This window comes from Pleurodeles waltl, chromosome 5, assembly GCF_031143425.1.
Source record: "Pleurodeles waltl isolate 20211129_DDA chromosome 5, aPleWal1.hap1.20221129, whole genome shotgun sequence".
Lineage (NCBI taxonomy): Eukaryota > Metazoa > Chordata > Amphibia > Caudata > Salamandridae > Pleurodeles > Pleurodeles waltl.
This window is the reverse complement of record NC_090444.1, coordinates 684562256-684586343: the sequence shown is the minus strand read 5'-3', so window position 1 is coordinate 684586343 and position 24088 is coordinate 684562256. Positions and strand designations below refer to the sequence as shown.

The 24088-nt window shown below is 42.2% G+C and overlaps 1 protein-coding gene across 1 annotated transcript in view; it reads left to right on the top strand.

Annotated features, from left to right (window-relative positions):
* Window positions 1-24088, top strand: part of EZR (ezrin) — a 153519-nt gene that overhangs the window by 88504 nt on the left and 40927 nt on the right. Inside the window, exons 6-7 of the mRNA XM_069234591.1 lie at window positions 2409-2492; window positions 8526-8672. Coding sequence (XP_069090692.1) covers window positions 2409-2492; window positions 8526-8672 — 231 coding nt within the window. The remainder of the gene's footprint in view (window positions 1-2408; window positions 2493-8525; window positions 8673-24088) is intronic.

Genomic DNA, 24088 nt, shown 5'->3' with positions numbered 1-24088 from the left:
CTCAAAATACTGAACGATTCACTTAATAAAGCCTTTACACCTCCATGTAGAAAATGTAGACTAAAGTGCTGAAATCAGATATGCAGTTAAACTTTTATCTCTTGTCAGTAGTATCTATTTGATATTTATGTAGGTGGCAGGCAATCTTAGACTTCTGGTCCAGCACTTGTCTCCACTGTATTACCTACAACCTATTGGAGAGATCCATTGCTATTATGCAGTGTTTTCAAAGCTTTACAAAGGTTTCATTTCCCTAGGTCTAAGTATATTTGGAAATCCCCAGTGTAAAATGTAACCGTGCTACGAGGAATTGCTGAATGGAGACATGTTAATTTACTGGTGCAAAAAGGTACACATTGATTGGGAAACTGTAAACGTCTTAAGTTGTGGGAGAAGAGTAGTAACCTATGCCAAATGTCTCTTGGGAAACTCTGGGTTTGTTCGACCCATCTCACCGTTCATACATGCACGTGGAAGAAATGGAGAGTGTGGTTTCTTCCAATGCCCATAAGGCGTATTTTTGGTTTTCTCAGCAGTCATATGATGTGGGCCCTTATTTGGTGGTTGTTAAGTGTTTTATGGAATAGAAAATTTCAGATAAAAAGTAATCTATGGAACCGGACAGACTGATCCCATTCTAGGCACTTGCCAGGCCCTTTGGCTTACGTGAATGGAAGGTGGCTGACCCTAGGGTAGCGAGAGTAACGGGTTCTGGCAGGGCAGGCTTTAGGGTGGTGTGATTGTGCAGCTGCACTGGGCGCTAACCTGGAGTGGGTGCACTGTGCTTAGAGGGGGCGCTTTGTTTAGCAATAACTTACAATTTTAAATCACGCCAAGCTTTCATGCAGCAATATAAATGTCACACTAACGCTTGTGAATAGTGTTGCTGGTAGAGAGATCAGAGTTTTGTCTAGTTGCAGTTTTGACTCACCATAAAGTAGTGGAGAGGGTTAATATACCCGCTGCAAAGAACAGATCTGTATTTTATGTGGAAAACTGTGTGGATTAGTAAAGCCAGACATTACCAATGCTTTAAAACAAATGAAATGTATGTGAGAGAGGGACTGTGGAGAGATGAGGGGCCCTTTTGCCAGATGGTAGTGAGGGAATCTGAGGAGGGGTTAATGGGGGGCACCAAAAACTATTGTCACACCCGGAGCCGTACAACACATATGGCGCATTTTTCTTGTTTGCACCAGGCACACCTTTTAAAAGGTGCAACCGGCACTAACAAGGAAAATGCATCGTATTAGCATGAATGCATTGCCCCCAGGGCAGCGGCGAAACCTGCGATGCACTGGGGGCAGCGCATTCGTTTGAAAAATAGAGCAGCTGCTTTAAAGCTGCTCCATGTTTCACTGTGTAGGCGGCAACCCCCCTGCACTTTTAAGGGATATTAGATATCCCCTTACAGGCAAGTGCAGTGAGTGACTGCACCCGCCTACTAGGGGATGTCTGGGGGAGGGGTCCATGGGAGCCTCTTCCCCCATCCATAGGGCTGCCATCACCTTTTGTGTGGTGCACTGTCAGTGCGCCTCCTGCCAGCTTCTTTGCCTCTGCCCCGCATCTATAATACGGCGTGTGCACAGAGGCAAAGGGATATGCTCATTTGCATGTGGCCACACCCCTTGCAAATGAGGGAACTCCCTCTGGTGATTACGCTGGCACTATGTCTCAAGGACTCTCTCTCTAGCATCCATCACGCACACCACCATAGAAGGAAGACAGCGTCATTTATATGGGTTACTTCCTTAAGAAATGAGGCGCACTCAGAGGTGTCACAAATATAATGGACACTGTTCACCCTGGCTTGAGGAGCCTGCCCATCAGTGCTGAGCTTTCGTATTTGCTAGACAGCACTGCCTAGGAGTCTACTCACCTGCTGCCACTTGCACTGGCCACAGTGAGGACTAGTGTGACTCCAAAGGAGGTGGCTGCAGTGTTCCATTAGTGGTGCCAGGACCTTCACAAGGGAGGACACCCCAGTCTGCTTGCCCCACGCCTCACTCAATTTGAAGCCCCACTATCCCGCTGCAACATATTTTTAAATATTAAAATAGAAGGCCTGATCTGTTCCTACTTAATGCTGCTAGAGCACTGATTTGTGGCATCAAATACTGTGTTTTCTGTTTCCTCAGAGAACATCTTCTTAATTCCAAGCTGCTCCTTCCATCGCATACAAAAGAGAGGAGCCACAAAAATGTTGCACCCCTCCAGTCCCACACAAGCTTCTGACATGCTTGAGTGGCTTCTACTGCTACATTAGGACGTGGTGTCTGAGCACTCTTTCAAAAGGTGGATTAGAGGGATGCAGCGGGGAAATATTATATAAAATTGGAAATTATGTTCAGCATGGTTTGAAGCAGAAAAATCACAATGTTCTTTTCTTTCTGCACATTCTATTTCAGGGTTTTGGACCAGCACAAACTTTCCAGAGAGCAGTGGGAAGAAAGGATTGAGGTCTGGCACACCGAACACCGTGGAATGCTGAAGTAAGTGCCGCTGGTCTTTGCAACATGACACACATCAAACAATGATTATAATTTGCTTTACTTATCTCTTAAAACCTCCATTTACTAAGCTCTGTAAATACCAGCTATTACTGTCAGAAAATGAATTTACTCTATCTGTTCACATTGGAATGATAGAAGGCTGAGTTGGCCTTGATAGGATTGATTGGATGGCGACCTTAAGATTACACTGGCTGGATGTTGGTAGTGAAGGTTGACTCTCCAAGCCAATGAATTAAGTAAATCAAAAACTGCATTTCACAAAATGGCTTGTTCACTAAAATGATGGATCAAAATGTCTTTTTAATTGTATATTTTTGCACCAGCACTGCCTTTGCTGGTCTCACCCCCAGTGTCTTTGGCTTTTCATGTATTACTGCCCTCCTCCTAAACATGCAGACCTCTCTCCATTAGTACCAGAGTACTCCATTGGTGTGCATGAAGCTGTTATGAATGTGTCATATTCCTACAGCAACTTAAACCATTTGACACTTGTTTTTTAGCATGAACTCACAGATTCGGTTCAACTTTGCATCTTCAAACATTCGAAACACTCACCACTGTCGATACCCGAGGTCATTCCAGTAGCTGATGACACATAAATGTTCATAAAATTCTACCTGTGACCAAATTGAAGTCCCTCCCGGATTAAATATCCCAAACTCCAAATAGTGCCCTATTTTGTATTGAAAGGTTGGCTAAGTAAATCCCCTAAACAGTTGGTGGGATCTAGAAAATGTCATATTGTTTGTAGATGGTGTAGCATAAAGTTTATATTACCTTGGTGCTATGCATCTACATACCAAGGATATCTTGTAGAAACCTAAGGCAAACTCTTTTAAACAACATACTTAAGCCTGAAAAGTTGTATAGATAATGTTTCCATAATAGGGTTTCAAAAATATAGATTAGGAAAGGAAAGTTCTTAGAATGCCATCATCAGTCAGACTTTCGTGCGCATCCAGTTTGTGATATGTCTGGTTGGGGCATGACATGGGAGGTACAGGGCTCAAAATTTGTAACAAACTATGGGGGTTATTCTAACTTTGGAGGAGGTGTTAATCCGTCCCAAAAGTGACGGAAAAGTGACGGATTTACCACCAGCCGTATTACGAGTCCATTATATCCTATGGAACTCGTAATACGGCTGGTGGTATATCCGTCACTTTACCGTCACTTTTGGGACGGATTAACACTCCTCCAAAGTTAGAATAACCCCCTATGTCTTGCAGTTTGACCTTTTAAATTCTGACTTTCACATGAGCCCAAACTAAGCATCTTTATTATAGATGATTGAGAGGTTTCTGTTCAAGGACCCTGGACAACATGTTCACAACACATTGTTGCTCTTCCATGTAAACCTAGTATTCTAATGATGTACCCCTAAATATACTGTAAGAGAAGCTTGTAATGGCTTTTATTATGTGATTATATATGTGAACAGGTACATTATAACATGTGGCTTACCTGCCGCGTGAGTAGGCAAAGAGATAGGTGCTGGTGACAGCCAGTGGGTGGGAGATTGGAAGTGGGAGGAGGGAAACAGGAGTTGGGCAGAAAACAAAAAGAATGCATGGACAAAAGTGAGACTACACAAATGGGATGAGTGGAAGTTCAGGAAATGGGGTAAAGTATAGTCAGATGGAGGGAGGGCGGAAGGAGGATTTTCTAAGAAGGGGAGCAGGGAATTAATTTGGATAGCAGAGTGGGAGAAGGAAAGTGATTTTGCAAGACCACCAGTGGTTTGGAACTTAGATATTGGAGTGGCAGCAGATTTGACAAGAGAGAAGAAAAGGGATGGGAAATCTTTTGGGGGTTTGCATGGTGTGTACGATGAAGTTCTCATCCCAATATTTGGAAGTACAGGGGTTTCCCCCTTGCAAATAAGACAACAAAAAGCAGGGATATCCCTGAGACATTGATTTTTTTTTTCTGCTTTTGTAAAGTAAAATGACATTGGCCTAATTAGACATGCCTGAATAAAAATGCACATGAATTTAGGGATCTCGAAACACAAGTACATAAGAAACTTTCAATGGCCTTTATTCGTTACAATTAGAGGTATACAAATTCCAAAACTCTTTTGAATAATCCACTCCAATTTTCTCGAGTGCTGGTTTTACCTCTATCTGTCTCAACCTCCCTTCCTTTTGGCTTACTGTCTCTTTTTGTCTTGTTTTAGTTCAACATTGTATGCCCTTGGAAACATTGAAACTAAAGATCCTTGTTAAATTTTGCTTGAAATGTTTCATCTGTAATATACATTCTTTCCTGGAAACTATAGCCTTGTCCAGCTCATTGCTATATCATAATGCCAAAAAACTGCTAGATTGTAGCAACACAATGCATTATGGGGTCAGACCTCTGCCTCTGCAGGATGTCCTGTAGGCGTAGATGTATGGCTTAAGCAGTCCTTGTATTAAGGTCACGCTTAAATCCAGATAATGGTCATATCATTCTAACTTCTAAAAATGAATTAAATTACCCAATCTAGAAAAGTACCAATTAAAACTGTCCAGTCAGTTCATGCCTGTCTATGTAGTCAGGATCAGTGCAGGCTCGCTCCTGGTAGAATGTAAACACAGGTATAACTTTGGAAAGATAATAGGTATCAAATATATACGTTTTGGGCTGCTGTGCAGAGCAGGGTACCACAACCAAGCTAAGTCTAATGGGAGTAGTGACTTCTCAGAATATGCACACTCATACACATCATTGTAAAGTATCTGACAAATGAAGGAACTCCCAAAGCTCGACTTTTTCAGGGTACAGTAGGTGTTGAAGAATTTCTGCGCACACACCAATTGAATTCTGAGAAAGCTTAGCAAGTTATTTAAATTTCCTCATTTTGAGAGCCAATATGTGAAAGAGGTGCCCTAAATTGTCATAGAGATGACTACATCCATTTGCACACAATAAGCGTGATAAAAAAACATGAAAACATTAATGCAGATTACACTAATAGACAATTTCTATTTGTATATGGTTGTTTCTGACTCCGTTAATACAACAATCACTCTGTGGTTTAACTCGTATGCTGTAGAGCTCTATGCACAAGGTTACAAGTTAAAATACTGTAAGGAATCACACAACCTTTTATCAATTGGAAGGCAACTGCATTTGAGTGAGTTGGTTAAAGCTCAATAGTTGGATACTGTTAGAAATGGGGTCTCTAGCTGGCAGTCAGTTTGCACCCTCTCCAAGTAGGAACCCTCACTCTACTCAGGATAAGGGAGTTACCTAGCTCAGATAACCCCTGCTCACCCCCTTGGTAGCTTGGCATGAGCAGTCAGGCTTATCCCAAAGGCAATGTGTAAAGCATTTGCACATAACACACAGCAATACAATGAAAACACTACAAAAGAATACCACACCAGTTTTATAATAATAGCCAATATTTATCTGTGTAAAACAAGACCAAAATGGGAGAAATCCAACATACAATAATAAACATATGAATTTGGTAAGAATTACTTACAAATACAGTTCCTTAAAGTCAGTAGCTCCATCTGGGGCCATCACGGCATCGTGAACAACAAATCCAACAGTTTAGGCTACCGCTGTGTTGCGGGCAGCTACGGTGTCGGGAAGACGCACAAACAGTACATTGGAAATGCAGGGCGTTGTGATCCTCGTGATGAGATTTGGAGTGCGTTGTCGCTGGTGTCACAGGCATTTGTTCCAGAAGTCGGTGTGGGGGTCATCGGGCCCTTGAAGTCACACGCATTGCAGATCAGACTCCGGGCTAATGACGAAGTCAGGAGCGCTGGCGTGGATGGTGACGGGTTGTGGTGTGAAGCAGGACTATGTGATGAGCAGTCCCCACTGGTCACGGTGCAGGCAGCGGCTTTGTGACGGTTTCCTGCAGCATCGGTGAGACCACGGCTGCAGTGTGAAGGTGGGCGATGTGACGTGCGGTGTCTCTAGGTCACTGTGCAGGCAGTGGCATTGTCGTTGCTGAAGCACTGTCGTTGCTGAAGCACTGTCGTCATTAGGCCCAAGACGGCGGCATGGGGTGTCTTCCTGCTGGTTATTCCTGGGACTTTTTCTTCCATCTTCTGGAGTTCCTGTGCTTCAAGAGGTTTTTCCCCTTGGGGATTTTCCTCTGCGGGACTCCTTCTGGAAGGCACAGTCTGCCTCGACGTTCTCATTATTGGCGGCAATGTGGCTACTGGATAGGGTTGCCCTTGCCTTTAGTCATACCAGGGCTTGCAAGAATCGAAGTAGGACTCCTGCTTAGTTCAACAGGAACGGTGAGAGGGGTTCAGAACGTGACAATAATGAGTTTAATGCTTAGTGAGTGTTATGCAGAAAAAATAAAATATAGCACATACGTTTTGAGTTTCCTAGGATTTATGTTTTAAAAATCGAAATGCACTCAAATCACATGTTAGAATGCAATTTATCTACATTGAATGAAACCTGACAAGTTGACACTAGAAGTGTATCCTGTAGTTTTAAGTTATTGTGCCAATTTACTATGTCTTTTTTGTTAATGTGAAATTTCTACATGCATAGTCAGCTACCTACGATCTTCTCCATGTGACTTGTGCCCTTGTCACCTATGATTTGATACCAAAATATGCATACTATCTGCTGAAGATGTGGGTCTTTTTCAGTAATGCTGCAAAATGTACATATATATTGATTATTTGTTGTTTTAACTGAAATATTTTCCACACTGTAAATTATGATCTGATGTTTGCACTCTAAAAATACTAAATAAATGATTTGTCCTTCCTTCTGCTTGTCTTCATATCCCACCCAGTTTAGGTTAACTGCCTACCACTGTCACCATTCCTGTGGCAGATGTGTGGTCTCTACCAAAAAGGTGTTAACCGTACAATATTTTGTCATGGGATGAACTTCTGTGGATACTTGTCAGTGAAACCTGTCCACACCAACACAGGGGCCTCATTTCCCCATACGGAGGGTAGCAGTAATATCCTTTGCACCCCATCTCCCCATGAAGTGATAGGATATCATCTTTGGCCACAAAAATGGGTTTATTGTGCTTATTTGTTTTACATGTTTGTGGTTGTAAAATTCTGTAGCAGCCACCAATAACTAGCTACTAAAACTAGCTCAAGCTAAAGGTAAATTTACTATAAGCCCAGTTTCCCAGTAGCTTAATCGGGAGAGTAGTCACGAGGACCTGAAAATAACAACTAGAGATAATCATTTCTACCCGTGAGTACCACCACATAGTGTCTTGACACTAAGGCCCGTATTTATACTTTTTTTAGCGCCGCATTTGCGCCGCTTTTTTACGCAAAACGGCGCAAACTTACAAAATACAATGGCATTTTGAAAGTTTGCGCTGTTTTTGCGTCAAAAAACGACGCAAATGCGGCGCAAAAAAAATATAAATACGGGCCTAATTCTTTTCTGCTTTCTGTGCTTCAGCCACAGTGCTTAGTTTTTCTGGTGGTTGTAAATGGCCACCAGCACACATTTGTGGGGCTCAGGACTTATAGTTCATCAGTTTGATCCACAGTAAGTGAGAAAAAAGGCAGAAGGAAGAAAGAATGAAGAAGAGAAAGACAGCAAACTGTGACAAAGGGAGAAACCAGGGATGAAAAGGAAACTTCAAGAGTGAGATAAGAGACGGGGAGTGTAGCTTGGTGGAAGAAAGGCATGAGGTAGTATCAAGACCAGGCCACCTCCATATGGGGCAACCCCAGAATTCAGCTGTGAATCACAGTGGGCACCTTAGAAAACCTTTGATCCCCTCACCTATTTATTTATTTTGCCAAAATAAAATGGTCCAAATTCTCATGTGCCAGAATAGCCATCAATAATATTTAAACAGCCATTTTGACAAAATAGACATCAGGGATGTGTTGACGTTTGACTGCTTCCCATATACATTATAGGCCTGTAGAATCTTTCTAATCAAGCCTTTTACTGAACTTCACTCATACCGATGCCGATGAAGGTCTTCAGTATTTTACACCATACAAGGGAAGTGCCAGACCTAACCTGATTTGATCTCTTCCCCCTTTCCCCATGCAGAGAGGATGCCATGCTTGAATACCTAAAGATCGCCCAGGACCTGGAAATGTATGGAATCAACTACTTTGAAATCAAAAATAAGAAAGGTTCCGATCTCTGGCTAGGAGTGGACTCCTTGGGACTGAATATTTATGAACACAATGACAAGTAGGTTGCACTTTCATGTTTGTAGTCACTGTTGCAAAACATCTTTGTTTATGCTGCACAATAAAGTCAGATCTGTCTTGATCACAGATTTTAAGGTCTAGCTTCAGGATTAATCGCTGTTTGTGCATCATTGTTGTTTGCAGTGTGATATCTTTATGTTTTTTCTGATTAGCAAGGGCATTCGTACGCTGCTTTACTGTGACTGAGCCCTAATGCACCTTGAGGGATAGAGAAATTTTACTGATACATTTTCAGCGGAACATTGTTAAGTTACTGAATTATGAAGTCACTCACGTCAGAAGAATATTTAAACAAATGCTCACGACACTCAGTACTGGATAAACTGAGGTGATGTGCTCTCTCAATCATTATTTGTACAATTTTCCTTCTCTTTGAACTGTTTTGATGGTTGTAAATAGTAAAGAACTTTATCTGTGGATACAGAACTCCAAAAAGTTGTTCTTCCATTTTAATTTGTTCTCTTTACATTCATAGTCATCAACAGTACGGCAAAGAAGCAGAGAGAGAGACTTGTGCTGAATGCATTCCTTTGGGTGGCTGTACAGTGTAGTTTTATCTTAAACAACACTTTTATTAAGTTAGAAGGCCAAATAATATTCTTATGAGCATAGCTGTATTCTGCTGCATTGAATGGATATTGATCAAGCTGTTTCGGTTTTGACACTCGTAGAACTGAAATTTGAATTCTAGGCCACCTTTAAAGTGTAATTTCACAAGGAACGGTCAGCAAACTAAATTAAATTACATTTAAGACAAAAGAGGGAAAATAAAAAAGGGGGAGAGAGGATTAAAAGGAGAGGGTACTAGAAGTTTTTGAGATCTGTGTCCAAATATGTTTTCAAACAGTAAACCCAATTTTAATAATTTTTCCTCAGAATTTACACGGAAGTGTAGTACATCCATAAGGGCACCACTTTGTGCAAGTACATTGATCCAAGGATCAACATTGCGACTGTTGGTAATTTAAAGTTCGATGGCATCTGTCGCTGTAGATACGCATGTTTTGCATAGCTCGCCATCTGGTGTTGGGTCGGAGTGTTACAAGTTGTTTTTCTTCGAAGAAGTCTTTCGAGTCACGGGACCGAGTGACTCCTCCTTTTGTCTCCATTGCGCATGGGCGTCGACTCCATCTTCGATTGTTTTTTTTCCGCCATCGGGTTCGGACGTGTTCCTGTCGCTCCGAGTTTCGGAACGGAAAAACAGCTAAATTTCGGAAGATTTTCATCGGTATTGTTGCGTTCGGGATCGGCGTAGTTAGAATCAACACCGCATCGAAGATCGAAGAGCTCCGGAGCCCTTCGGGGTAGTTTTCGATCCCCCGTCGGGGCCTGCTCGGCCCGACCGCGTGTAGAAGAACGCCGATGGAACGGACCCCGTTCCGTTTCTGTCCCAAATGCCACAACAAATACCCCTATACAGACCAACACTTGGTCTGTAACCTGTGCCTGTCACCTGAGCACAGTGAAGACACTTGCGAGGCCTGTCGTGCGTTCCGGTCCCGAAAAACACTCCGAGACCGTCGAGCCAGAAGACTTCAAATGGCGTCCACGCCGACAGCCCACCGAGAGTTCGAGATACAAGAAGAGGAAGAAACCTTTTCGATACACAAATCGGACTCCGAGGAATTCGACGATCCACGAACCGTGAGGAAGACGTCGAAAACCACTCATAAGAAGATTGTCAAGGCCCAGGGGACGCCACTGCCACCAGGCCATGGCTCCACCCATAAATTCGGTGACCGACCGTCGGCACCGAAAAAGGCCCAAACAGTGCCGAGACCGTCCGACTCCGGTCGAGACACCGGCACGCAGCCTTCTCGGGACCGAGAAAGTGCTGGAGACATACATCGACACTGAGATAGCGGTGTAGACACGGCTCGACGCCGAGACAGCGGCACCGACGAAGATCGACGCCGAGATGTTTCGATTCCGAAAAAGAAAAAAGTCACCTCAGAGCCGAAAAAAGATGCAGACAGGGTTTCGGTGCCAAAACAACCTGCAACCGACCCAGTTTCAGGCTCTTATACAGAAGAGCAATCTATGACCTCCCAAATGCGAAAGCATAGGTTTGAGGAAGACCTGCAATCCACCGATGTAGACCATACGCAGAAACGTATTTTTATACAGCAGGGGACAGGAAAGATAAGCACCCTTCCCCCTATTAGGAGAAAGAGAAGACTGGAATTTCAAACTGACCAAACACCACAAACAAAAATGGTGAAAAAGGTTACTCCGCCACCCTCTCCTCCACCTATAATTCACGTCTCACCAGCACAAACTCCATCACATTCCCCGGCTCACACCACCATGAGCCAAGGTGACCAGGATCAGGACGCATGGGACTTATACGATGCCCCTGTGTCAGATAACAGTCCTGAGGCATACCCTACAAAGCCATCACCACCAGAAGACAGTACTGCATATTCTCAGGTGGTGGCTAGAGCAGCACAATTCCACAATGTAAGCCTCCACTCAGAACAAGTCGAGGATGACTTTCTATTCAACACCCTCTCCGCCACCCACAGCTCCTACCAAAGCCTGCCTATGCTCCCTGGTATGCTTCGGCACGCAAAAGACATCTTTAAGGAGCCGGTCAAAAGTAGGGCAATCACACCAAGGGTGGAAAAAAAGTATAAAGCGCCTCCTACAGACCCTATTTTCATCACTACACAGCTGCCACCAGATTCTGTCGTTGTAGGAGCAGCTAGGAAAAGGGCCAACTCCCACACATCTGGGGATGCACCACCCCCAGATAAGGAAAGCCGCAAGTTCGATGCAGCTGGAAAGAGAGTCGCAGCACAAGCTGCAAACCAGTGGCGCATCGCTAACTCTCAGGCACTACTTGCGCGCTATGACAGAGCCCATTGGGATGAGATGCAACAGCTCATTTAACATCTACCCAAAGACCTACAAAAGAGGGCAAAGCAAGTGGTTGATGAAGGACAGAACATTTCAAACAACCAGATACGCTCCTCCATGGATGCAGCAGACACAGCTGCAAGAACAATAAATACATCTGTGACCATCAGAAGGCATGCATGGCTACGAACGTCTGGGTTTAAACCAGAGATTCAGCAGGCAGTGCTCAATATGCCATTCAACGAAAAAGAACTGTTCGGTCCAGAAGTGGACACCGCGATTGAGAAACTTAAAAAAGACACGGACACTGCTAAAGCCATGGGCGCACTCTACTCCCCGCAGAGCAGAGGAAATTACAGCACCTTCCGCAAAACACCCTTTAGAGGGGGGTTCCGGGGTCAAGCCACACAAGCCAGTACCTCACAGGCAACAACATCCAGTTACCAGGGACAGTACAGGGGAGGCTTTCGGGGCCAATATAGAGGAGGGCAATTCCCTAGGAATAGGGGAAAATTTCAAAGCCCCAAAACCCCTACAACTAAGCAGTGACTCACATGTCACTCACCCCCTCCACACAACACCAGTGGGGGGAAGAATAGGTCATTATTACAAAGCATGGGAGGAGATCACTACAGACACTTGGGTTCTAGCAATTATCCAAAATGGTTATTGCATAGAATTTCTACAATTCCCTCCAAGCATACCACCGAGAGCACAAAATTTATCAAAACATCATTCCGAGCTCCTGGAGATAGAAGTTCAAGCACTATTGCAAAAGAATGCAATCGAGTTAGTACCAAACACACAAATAAACACAGGAGTTTATTCACTGTACTTCTTAATACCAAAGAAGGACAAAACGCTAAGACCAATCCTAGACCTAAGAATACTAAACACATACATCAAATCAGACCACTTTCACATGGTCACACTACAAGAAGTGTTACCATTGCTGAAACTACACGACTACATGACAACATTAGACCTCAAAGACGCGTATTTCCATATACCAATACATCCATCGCACAGGAAATACCTAAGGTTTGTATTCAAAGGAATACACTACCAATTCAAGGTACTGCCTTTCGGTTTAACAACCGCACCAAGAGTCTTTACCAAATGTCTAGCAGTAGTCGCTGCACACATCAGAAGGCAGCAAATACATGTATTCCCGTATCTAGACGACTGGCTAATCAAGACCCATTCGTTAATAACGTGCTCACACCACACAAATCAAATCATACAAACCCTCTACAAACTAGGGTTCACAGTCAACTTCACAAAATCCAACATTCTGCCATGCAAGGTACAACAATACCTAGGAGCCATAATAAACACAACAATAGGAGTGGCCACTCGAAGTCCACAAAGAATTCAAAATTTCAACAACATCATACAACGCATGTATCCAACACAAAGAATACAAGCAAAGATGATATTACAACTCCTAGGCATGATGTCTTCATGCATAGCCATTGTCCCAAACGCAAGACTGCACATGAGGCCCTTACAACAGTGCCTAGCATCACAGTGGTCACAAGCACAGGGTCACCTTTTAGATCTGGTGTTAATAGACCGCCAAACTTACCTCTCGCTTCTATGGTGGAACAATATAAATTTAAACAAAGGGCGGCCTTTCCAAGACCCAGTGCCACAATACGTAATAACAACAGATGCTTCCATGACAGGGTGGGGAGCACACCTCGATCAACACAGCATACAAGGACAATGGAACGTACATCAAACAAAACTGCATATAAATCACCTAGAACTGCTAGCAGTTTTTCAAGCACTAAAGGCTTTTCAACCAATAATAGTTCACAAATACATTCTCGTCAAAACAGACAACATGACAACAATGTATTATCTAAACAAACAAGGGGGAACGCACTCAACGCAATTGAGCCTGCTGGCACAAAAGATATGGCGTTGGGCAATTCACAACAAAATTTGCCTAATAGCACAATTTATCCCAGGGATTCAGAATCAACTCGCAGACAATCTCTCTCGAGATCACCAACAGGTCCACGAATGGGAAATTCACCCCCAAATTCTGAACACTTACTTCACGCTCTGGGGAACACCTCAAATAGACTTGTTTGCGACAAAAGAGAAGGCAAAATGCCAAAACTTCGCATCCAGATACCCACACAGGCAGTCCCACGGCAATGCCCTATGGATGAACTGGTCAGGGATATTTGCCTACGCTTTTCCTCCTCTCCCTCTCATTCCTTATCTGGTAAACAAACTCAGTCAAAACAAACTCAAACTCATATTAATAGCACCAACTTGGGCAAGGCAACCCTGGTACACAACGCTGCTAGACCTATCAGTAGTACCCCACATCAAACTGCCCAACAGGCCGGATCTGTTAACTCAACACAACCAAAAGATCAGACACCCAGATCCAGCATCGCTGAATCTAGCAATCTGGCTCCTGAAATCCTAGAATTCGGACACTTACAACTTACCCAAGAATGTATGGAAGTCATAAAGCAAGCCAGAAGGCCATCCACCAGGCACTGCTATGCCAGTAAATGGAAGAGGTTTGTTTGCTACTGCCATATTAATCAAATCCAACCATTACACGCAACCCCAAAACATGTAGTGGGTTACTTGCTTCACTTACAAAAATCTAACCTAGCTTTCTCTTCCATTAAAATACACCTTGCAGCAATATCTGCATACCTGCAGCCTACCTATTCAACTTCCCTATATAGGATACCAGTCATTAAAGCATTCATGGAGGGCCTTAAAAGAATGATTCCACCAAGAACACCACCTGTTCCTTCATGGAACCTCAATGTTGTCTTAACTAGACTTATGGGTCCACCTTTTGAACCCATGCACTCCTGCGAAATACAGTTCCTAACATGGAAGGTTGCATTTCTCATCGCCATTACCTCTCTAAGAAGAGTAAGCGAGATTCAGGCGTTTACCATACAAGAACCTTTTATACAACTACACAAAAATAAGGTCGTCCTAAGGACTAATCCTAAATTTCTACCAAAAGTTATTTCACCGTTCCATCTAAATCAAACAGTGGAACTTCCAGTGTTCTTCCCACAGCCAGATTCCGTAGCTGAGAGGGCACTACATACTTTAGATGTCAAAAGAGCATTAATGTATTACATTGACAGAACAAAGAGCATCAGGAAAACTAAACAGCTATTAATTGCATTCCAAAAACCTCATGCAGGAAACCCAATATCAAAACAAGGTATAGCCAGATGGATAGTTAAATGCATCCAAATCTGCTACCTTAAAGCTAAACGACAACTGCCCATTACACCAAGGGCACACTCAACCAGAAAGAAAGGTGCTACCATGGCCTTTCTAGGAAACATCCCAATGCAAGAAATATGTAAGGCAGCCACATGGTCTACGCCTCACACATTCACCAAGCACTACTGTGTAGACGTGTTATAAGCACAACAAGCCACAGTAGGTCAAGCCGTATTAAGAACATTGTTTCAGACTACTCCCACTCCTACAGGCTGAGCCACCGCTTTGGGGAGATAACTGCTTACTAGTCTATGCAAAACATGCGTATCTACAGCGACAGATGCCATCGAACTGAAAATGTCACTTACCCAGTGTACATCTGTTCGTGTCATCAGTCGCTGTAGATTCGCATGTGCCCACCCGCCTCCCCGGGAGCCTGTAGCAGTTCGGAAGGTACCTTCAACTATTTGTATATATATTATTTTAACCTTAAATAGGTACATACTTAGTCACTCCATTGCATGGCCACTATTACTACAATACAAATCTTACCTCACCCTCTGCGGGGAAAAACAATCGAAGATGGAGTCGACGCCCATGCGCAATGGAGACAAAAGGAGGAGTCACTCGGTCCCGTGACTCGAAAGACTTCTTCGAAGAAAAGCAACTTGTAACACTCCGACCCAACACCAGATGTCGAGCTATGCAAAACATGCGAATCTACAGTGACTGATGCCACGAACAGATGTACACTGGGTAAGTGACATTTTCAATATCAACATATTCATCCTAATCAACCTAATTTGGGCATCTCTAATCTTGTTGGCTAAGAGGTTACATCCATTATGCTCTATTTGTAAGTATTCACTGTAATTTAGACCACGGCTAGAATCAATTTAAAACAATATTTATAAAATGCCACATAGCCAAAGCTAAAAAGGTATGAAAATACAAAGTCCAAACTTGTTCTTTTTGGCGAGGACCAATGTAGGTACTACAGAGACCCAATATCATATGTTGAGTTTAATTAAATTGAGTATTGATAGAGAGTTGGTCTACCAGTTGAGGTCCCTTCTGTTAGTAATACTGGATATTAGATGGCAAGACAAATTTACAAAATCTAAGTAACAAGATCCTTCATTCTTTATGGAACGACTAATAGCTAGCCAAACATTTCACAGACAGAGCCTAAACAATGCATATGCCTTGAAGGGTCTTAATGGACATAAAGACAGTTTGTTAGTTTATACTGAGACCCAGATTTACAAGATTTTCTTGCACCCCCACACTACACCCCCTAACTACACCATGGGTTCACCAAATGTACTTTAAGCCAATAGTGTCAACATTTTTTATACTATTGTGGTGCTTTGCTCCACTAATGTCAAAAATGTTGACCCTAGTGGCGCAAAGTGCATGGAGACCCATTGATTTCAATGGGTGCGTCCTTTTACCACCTGCTTTAAGCAGGCGTTAATAATGATGCCAAAAATGGTCCAATGAAACCTTGAGGATTTCATTCCGCCATTTTTGTGGGCCTCCTAATGGGCCTCCTAATGCCGGAATGCCCCCCTTGCATACATTATGCCTGGTGCAGGCATAATGTGGTGCAAGGGGTTGCAAAGTAACGCAATGCACGCATTGCGCCACTTTGTAAATATGGTGTGGCAATTTTTGCTTCGTTGAGCCACAGTAGCGTAAACCAAATGACACTAATGTGGCCAAGGAGCGTTAGGGCCTTGTTAATCCGAGTCTTCTGGAGTGTTTTATACTCCAACAAAGGGTGCTGTAACATATAGTTCACCATCGTGGAGCATAACTCTCTTTATTCTATGTGATCAACAATTTCTTAAGTTTCAAATATTAGGAAACTTTCATGTACAGATTTTAGCTGAATGCTAATGTATACTACAATGTCATATCGTTTAAGTGATGTGTTCCTTAGATGTGTTCCTTAGACAGAACAAGTCTGTTTGTAGTATTGTTTTATTCAATTGTTGTTGAATTTTAGAAGTATAACAGAAAACTAAAATCAAATGTACAATAAGGCAAAAGAAGTGGAGACATGCCCAGGAGAAAATAATAAATGTCCAGAGCATACATCACCTAACATATGGTGGCACTGAAGTCAAATAGGAATTGGCATGTCAAGAATACCTATTGTCAAGCTTGCAAGATGGGAAATGATGGCATGTTAACTTTCTGAGCATTATGTGATTGATCAGTAACTGCACAGAGACAGCTGAACTTGAAAAAGAATGAATTGTAATGTTGAGCTGTCCAGATACTCTGTGTAAATTATGCTCGAATAATATTTCTAAGGAACAAGTATGGTATTTTGTTGAACAGTATCAACAACAAATTAAAAATAAATTTACAATAATACCTACTGTGAGTAAATGTAAAAATTGCAACTAATGGATGAAATGCAAAAACAACTGTTAATTTTTAATCATAGTGAAGTTTAACAATTGAAGAATTGCAGACACTGTTCATATTGCTGTAAAATGGAGAAGGAAGAAAAGGAACAGTAAATGGGAATCTAAAAGCAAGCTGCTAGAGAATCTGTAAGCACTATACCCGCGGGATGTTCTGATCTGGAACTTCACTTAGATGGTGCTCATTAGGGCTGGACTTGTTGAAAGTAATTATCAAATGTGTCCTATAAAAGCCTGCTTGTTAATAGGAGACCTCTGTTACCTCGAACCTTACCCGCAACCAGCATGTGCTTAGATTTCCAGCAAGTTATCTAAGAATTGTTTATACATTTACATTCATCAGTCATTTGCATGTAGTGGCCATCTTGTCATTGTCAGTACCAGCAGGATGAAGTTAGGGGGCACCCAATTTGTGGATTTTTGAAGGGTCTAAAATGAGATGTGAATGACCATAAATTGTGACTGGGAAAGGGATAATGCTATATTTGCTTTATATGTGTTTACCCCTATGTGCACGCATATTGTTCCTCTTTCAAGAGAAAGATTAGGAAATTCTTACAGTCGTTATTACAGTTAGCAACTTTCATCTATTAATGGCGGTTGTTTCTTCACAAGTATTTACATCGGGAGTCTATATATATATAAAATTCTAATTTAATATAGGATTAAATGCTAAACTGAATTTTAATTTACCCTAGGTAATTGTAATTATTTTAAATGACGGTAGTAATTGTATTTAATCTAATTTGTTTAATTATATGTATTTGACTGATTAGAAATTCGTTTTATATTACTCATCGCTGCACACTCAGATTCTCTTACAACACCCTATACACTATCCATCTCTGAACCCTAAATACTCTTTACTATCCCTATATACTACCCACTCCTGAGACCTGAAAATTGCTTACTTCTTCTACATGCAACCGACGCTGAACCCGAAAATCTCCCTATAACCCATTTATCCTACCCATCTGTGAGCCCTAAAAACTCTTTACAACCCGTATACCATTAATGTTATTTAGAGGTCGCAGCTTCCGACCCCTAATAGGATGCCTGCGACCCCTGGTGAGAGAGTGACCTTGTATGCGTGTCTCTGTGGTATAGTTGTTTAACTGTGAGCATGTTAATGAGTCTTTTTTATGGTGTGTTTTGCTGCATGTTTGAGGAATATGTGTCGGTTGTACCTATTTTAAATAGTGTTTTGTGTGTGTGTGTCAATGTTATACTCTCATATCTTAGATGGTCACAGTCATACACATTTTCTTGACACTCAAAGCCTGCTACGCATTCCTAGCACACAAATACATTCTAACATAGGTACAACTAACACACATTCCTCAAACACGCAGCAAAACAGACATGACAAAAAACAGTTACACGCTAACAAATGTTCTGAGGTGCACACAGGTGAGCTGTTCCTGTGCTCACACCCAGAAGAAATGTAGCCCAGAACATGTGGAATTTGACTTAATGAAGATTGGTTCTATAGCACTAGTTTCACTGCAGCAAGTCATGTCTACATCCACACATGGCGGTGTCATGGGTTTAACCTTTAAAAAAATGTGTTTTGTGGAGTACCAGCTATTAATAAAGTTCCAAGAGACAATTCCGTTTGAGACATGAAGTTTAAATAAGGATAACATAATGAATGTATGTAAAGGGTGTCCAAAGCAGGTCCACGAAGGCCCGATTCATGCTGAATTTCTAATATCCACATAAAGATAAAGTGACTACCCTGAAAATATCAACATTTAAAAAAAAAATACATTTTTAGGAATCAGAGGTAGGTATATGCTACAAAACTGAGTGACTGAGGTAAAACTCAAATCCCAGAATAGGGACACAGATTTGATTGTAAAAAAAACAAAGGATAGGAAAATGGGTGTGAGCAAATTGACTAAAAGTTTTGAAGAATGTATTTGCTCCTAGGAATCAGTAGATGCATTCTGTGTGCATATTGACTCTATAACAAGAGCTTACACACATGTACCAACCAGGGGTAGCCTTTAATTAGAGACTATGGCCCTCATTTCAACCCTGGTGGTCGGTGACCGCCAGGGGAAATGTAATGGTAGTACTGCCAACAGACTGGTAGTACTACACAGCATATTTTGACCGTGGCGAAAGCGCCATGGTCATACCACCGGGACCGGCAGAATACCGCCATGTTGGTCCCGGCGGGCGTAATCCGCCAGGACAGCGCTGCCCTGGGGATTTTGACTCCCCTTACTGCCAGTCTCACCGCCATGGAAAGGCTGGCGGTAAGGGGACTTGGGGTCCCCAGACACAGCCCCATCATCGAATTCCGGGCAGTGGATTGCGCGACGGGTGCTGCTGCACATGCTGCACGGCCACATTGCTGCCGGCTGCAATGTTACGGCCCAGCTGGGATGACCAAATGCGGCTGGCGGGTTACGGGCCGCATAGGCGGCCGACTCGCAGTTCAATATTGTCCTCCGCCGACCCCCAATGTTGAAATGAGGGCCTATGTTATTATGAGTCAGCACAGGCATATTGGGTTTTGCCTGGCATCTACTAGTTTTGCCATGACAATGGCGATTCCGCCAGGGCTTTTGAGGTTGTATTTAGGTTTTTGAGACTATGTCTAAACTTGTTATGGTTCTGCACAGGCAAATTATGGTTGTGCTATGATGGCTGAGCCGAGGGTATGAGCATGTGTCTTAAGCGTTTGAAGCTATGTTTAAGAAAATAATGACTGTAGCTGGTCTATGATGTCTGTTCTCTTGGTCTGTGATGGTGTTTTTCCTGGCCTATCATAGCTGTTATCCTAGTATGTGATGCCGATGCTGGCTTTTTGTATTCGAGCCCCTGGAACATCATCACAACAGCCTAGTGTAGGTTGCTGATAACTAAAGCACAATTTTACCAACTTTAAATTACTTTTGTTTTTTTTTTCAATATCACATATTGTAGGTTTTATTTTGATAAATTTCTGTGATGTCACTTTTGTTAATGACACCAGGCTCAATGATTGTGTGATGTCACTTTCTGTGAAATTATCCGCGTTAAAGGTCAAATAATGTCACTTCCTACGAAGACACTAGGGTCAAAGAGCATGTGATGTCACTTCTGCTACAGGTGGCGTTTCAGTGAATCAACATCCATGCCATATATACCATCCATCAAGGAGCCCTAAAAGTCCTTACTTGCCCCTGTACCCTACCCACACCCAAGTCCCAAACCACTTTACTACCTCATATACAACCCACCCCTGCATCCAAAAAACTCTGTACTATGCATGTACACTGCCTATCTGTGCGCCCTGAACTCCTTACTGTGCTAAACACTACCAGTCCCAGAGTCCTAAAAACTCCTTTGTACCCCTCGATACTATACACCGTCGAGCTACAAAAACATCTTGCTACCCCTAAATGCCACGTATCCCTAAGCTAAAAAAAATCCTCACTACTGCTAAAAATAAAAAATACCCATGCAATCCTTAAAACACAGACCTTAAGTTAAAATATAGATTTTTGAAAACCATATATCTATATATTAAAATAAATATTCTAAAAATAGGAATAATTCTTCCTTTATGTTGTTCAATATTCCCTCATTTTTGCCTTGTAAATTATGTAATAAATAAAGTAAATTAATTATAATTAATGCAGTTATATATTATAAATTGATTTTCTTAAATGTATTTGTAAGTACATTATTAAACTTAGAACTTTTAAATTAGGCATTATTGTTTAAAATAAGCATAAGGGCTATAACTTATGCCGCTTCATGCACTGATTATGGCCTCCATATTACCTTGAGGACCGTGGTACTCATTGGACAACATTGTCCTCTAAAGTTAGCGAGTGATGTCATCAAGAATGCTGTATAAGTTCTTGCATAAAACATGAAAAGCGAGTACTGGGAGTGTTGCTATCCCACACCACCTCCCAAGAGAAATCTATATAACCACTAAGGGTGTGGGGTAGTAGGGTTTGAGGGTGGAACTGAGTCAGTGTTCCCTCAATAGGCGGTATCACTTGGGTCACCTTGAGATACGGAATAAAGAAAGTGTGGGTGGAGAGTGTCCCAGGGATGGAAGGCTGTGTTGTTCTACGGGGGGAGGGGGGGAGTTCCCTTACGGACTAGGTGGTCTCACACACATAATAGTGTCTTGCTTCATCATTTGACCACCTAGCCCCACCCAAGTAAGATGGTACTACTTGGGCGGACTCAACCTCTTGGTTAAAAGAACCAGAGGGAGTGCTGAAATTAAACTGACTTGATAGATTAAAGGGATCCAGATGAGGTGGAGATAAAATTACCATACATGTCACCAGTTGCTACTAGTTAAATTTCAATGGGGGTGCATGTTGGTAAGGTTAAAAACAGGGGAGGAGGTTCATTAGAGAATAATGTCTCTTAGAGTCTAAAAAGGAATACGTATGACCAACATGTTTCTGCCCTCTCAAAGTGCTGGTGGGTCAGGGGCATTCGTCAGGGTGTAGGATCCCTGAGCACTAACAATAAGTGAAGTGTTCAAAGTGAATATTAAAGGGCCTACCTGAACAGGTGACCTACCACACCATGAACCACTAGTTCAACTGGTGACATGTATGGTAATTTTATCTCCAACTCATCTGGATCCCTGTAATCTATCCCCCCCGTAGAACAACACAGCCTTCCATCCCTGGGACACTCTCCACCCATACTTTCTTTATTCCGTATCTCAAGGCGACCCAAGTGATACCGCCTATTGAGGGAACACTGACTCAGTTCCACCATCAACCCCTACTGACCCACACCCTTAGTGGTTATATGTATAAGTTCTTGCGTCATTTCAACACCTAACTATAACATGACTTAAACCTTGTTTTTTTTATTAATATCTTGATTTAATTTTGATTATGTGGCAAATTGGCCTACTGCCCAATCCCCCTGCCATTGCTCAATCCAAGCTGTGTTATGTTTTAAGCCTTCCTCAATGGGAGGTTGGCCACAGAGCCTAGCCTCACAGTCAGGCCCTGTGTCCAACTCTCTGCTTACAGCCAGCCCGAACTGTGAGCTGGGTTGCTCGTATCTGGGGTTGGCCGCAGGCACAGCACCCAACCCTTAGCAGGAGGCCAAACCCAGCTGTGTACAGCATTTGGGCATGCGCAGCAGTCATGGCCAGTGGGCTGGCACCTAGTCCGCCACAGTTGTACTCTGCAGGCACCCAATCACCACTGCGTACAAAGTTTGTATATTAAAACCTTTACTATTTAATAAATAACTAGTTGTTGAGCAACTGAGAAGTTGAGTCGGGTGAGTAAACAGGGGTACTGTACATCTTTAACTATTTTTGGCACCTTTAAAAAATAAATTCTGCCTCAAATTGTTAAAAGCCCATACCGCCCCTCACTTTTTTAACCCTCTTGTTTCATACCTGCATTAACATCTAAATGCTTATTACCTTCACCCTGCTCCTCAGGAAAGGCCTTAAATTCAACTCCTCTTATTCCAACAAAATAGCGTTCAGGAATGTCTCACTTTTGCTTTGAATACAAAATGTAGGCTTTCCAATTGTTTCTTAGAACTGTGTAGTACAGCTGCAGTTGATCACCAGGGAGTTAACAGGATGTTGCTGCTGGAGATGGAAATGCATCATTCAGTCTGCATCTCAAGTTTTTTTGGGAAGGCGTGAGGAAGATATTTGAGAACTCATAGAAAATGTGTCCTGATTTAATTTTTCTAGACTACTAACCATAATTGCTATGACAAAAAAAAAACTTTTCTGCATTTGCTGCTTTATCTTCTTTAGGAAATGCTTTCAATTTTACATCTTTGATCCCATTACGATGACATTCAGGCATGCCACATTTTGTCAGAAATACAGTATATTAGCACTGTATTCGAGTTGTTCATTGGGGCAATGTGGTGAAGCTGCACTAAAACACTGGGGAATCAACAGGCTACAGGAGGTACATGTTTCACTCAGTATACCAAACAATTTTTCTGACATAGATGAAGAAGTTATTCAAGAATGTATAGAAAATGTGCACTCGTTTTTATCTTTCTAGCCCGCTAACCATACTTTCTGTGGCAAAAAGACAACCTACTTGTGTTATTTTACTGCAGTATCCTCTGTAGGAAATGCTTTCAGTTTTAGAGCTTTGGTTCCATCAAGATGACATTCAGGTGTGCAATACTTTTGTCATAAATACAGAATATTAGCGCTCTAGTTGTTCATAGGGGCCTGTGGTGAAGCTGCTTTAGAATGTTGCTGCTTTTGGAAGTTCAGCAGAGTATCAGACTTTGTTCTCGCATGATTAAGGAAGATAGTATGAACCTATAGAAAATGTTAGCTTCTGGAGTACTTTCTATACCCTCTCTGAGAAACTCATGAGAGAAAATTGCTTTCTCTCAAACATGGTTCATCAAATCCCTGAAGATAATTGGCAGGGTAAAATCACCTTTTAACAGTCATTAATTCCTAAAATTAGAATGGTGCCATCAATAAGTGGTTGACATTGTCACTAAAATCAGTTTTCATTGTTCGTAAGTGTTCCTTTTTTTAAACCTCGAAAACAGGGTTTTTGCTACAATGCATTCAAATGGGAGCCATCTCCCCAAGTCGTGTAATGGCTGCCACAAAATACCAATACAAAAAAAACAAAAGTCTAACTTTACAACGAGTAAAGTTACACGTTAGGTCTAAACTTACACTTTTGGTCTAAACTCGCACTTTTCGTCTAAGTTTACCTTTGTGAATCAGTCTCATAGTGTTCATGTTGTAGTCAGCCTTTCAGGATTGGCCAATCTCCCTTAGACTGACAATTCCGAGCATGTCTCAGGGATGTGGAATTTATTAAAATATCTACTTGTCCAGGGGACAGGTTGCTTCTCAAATCTATTTGTCCTGTAAAAAGAT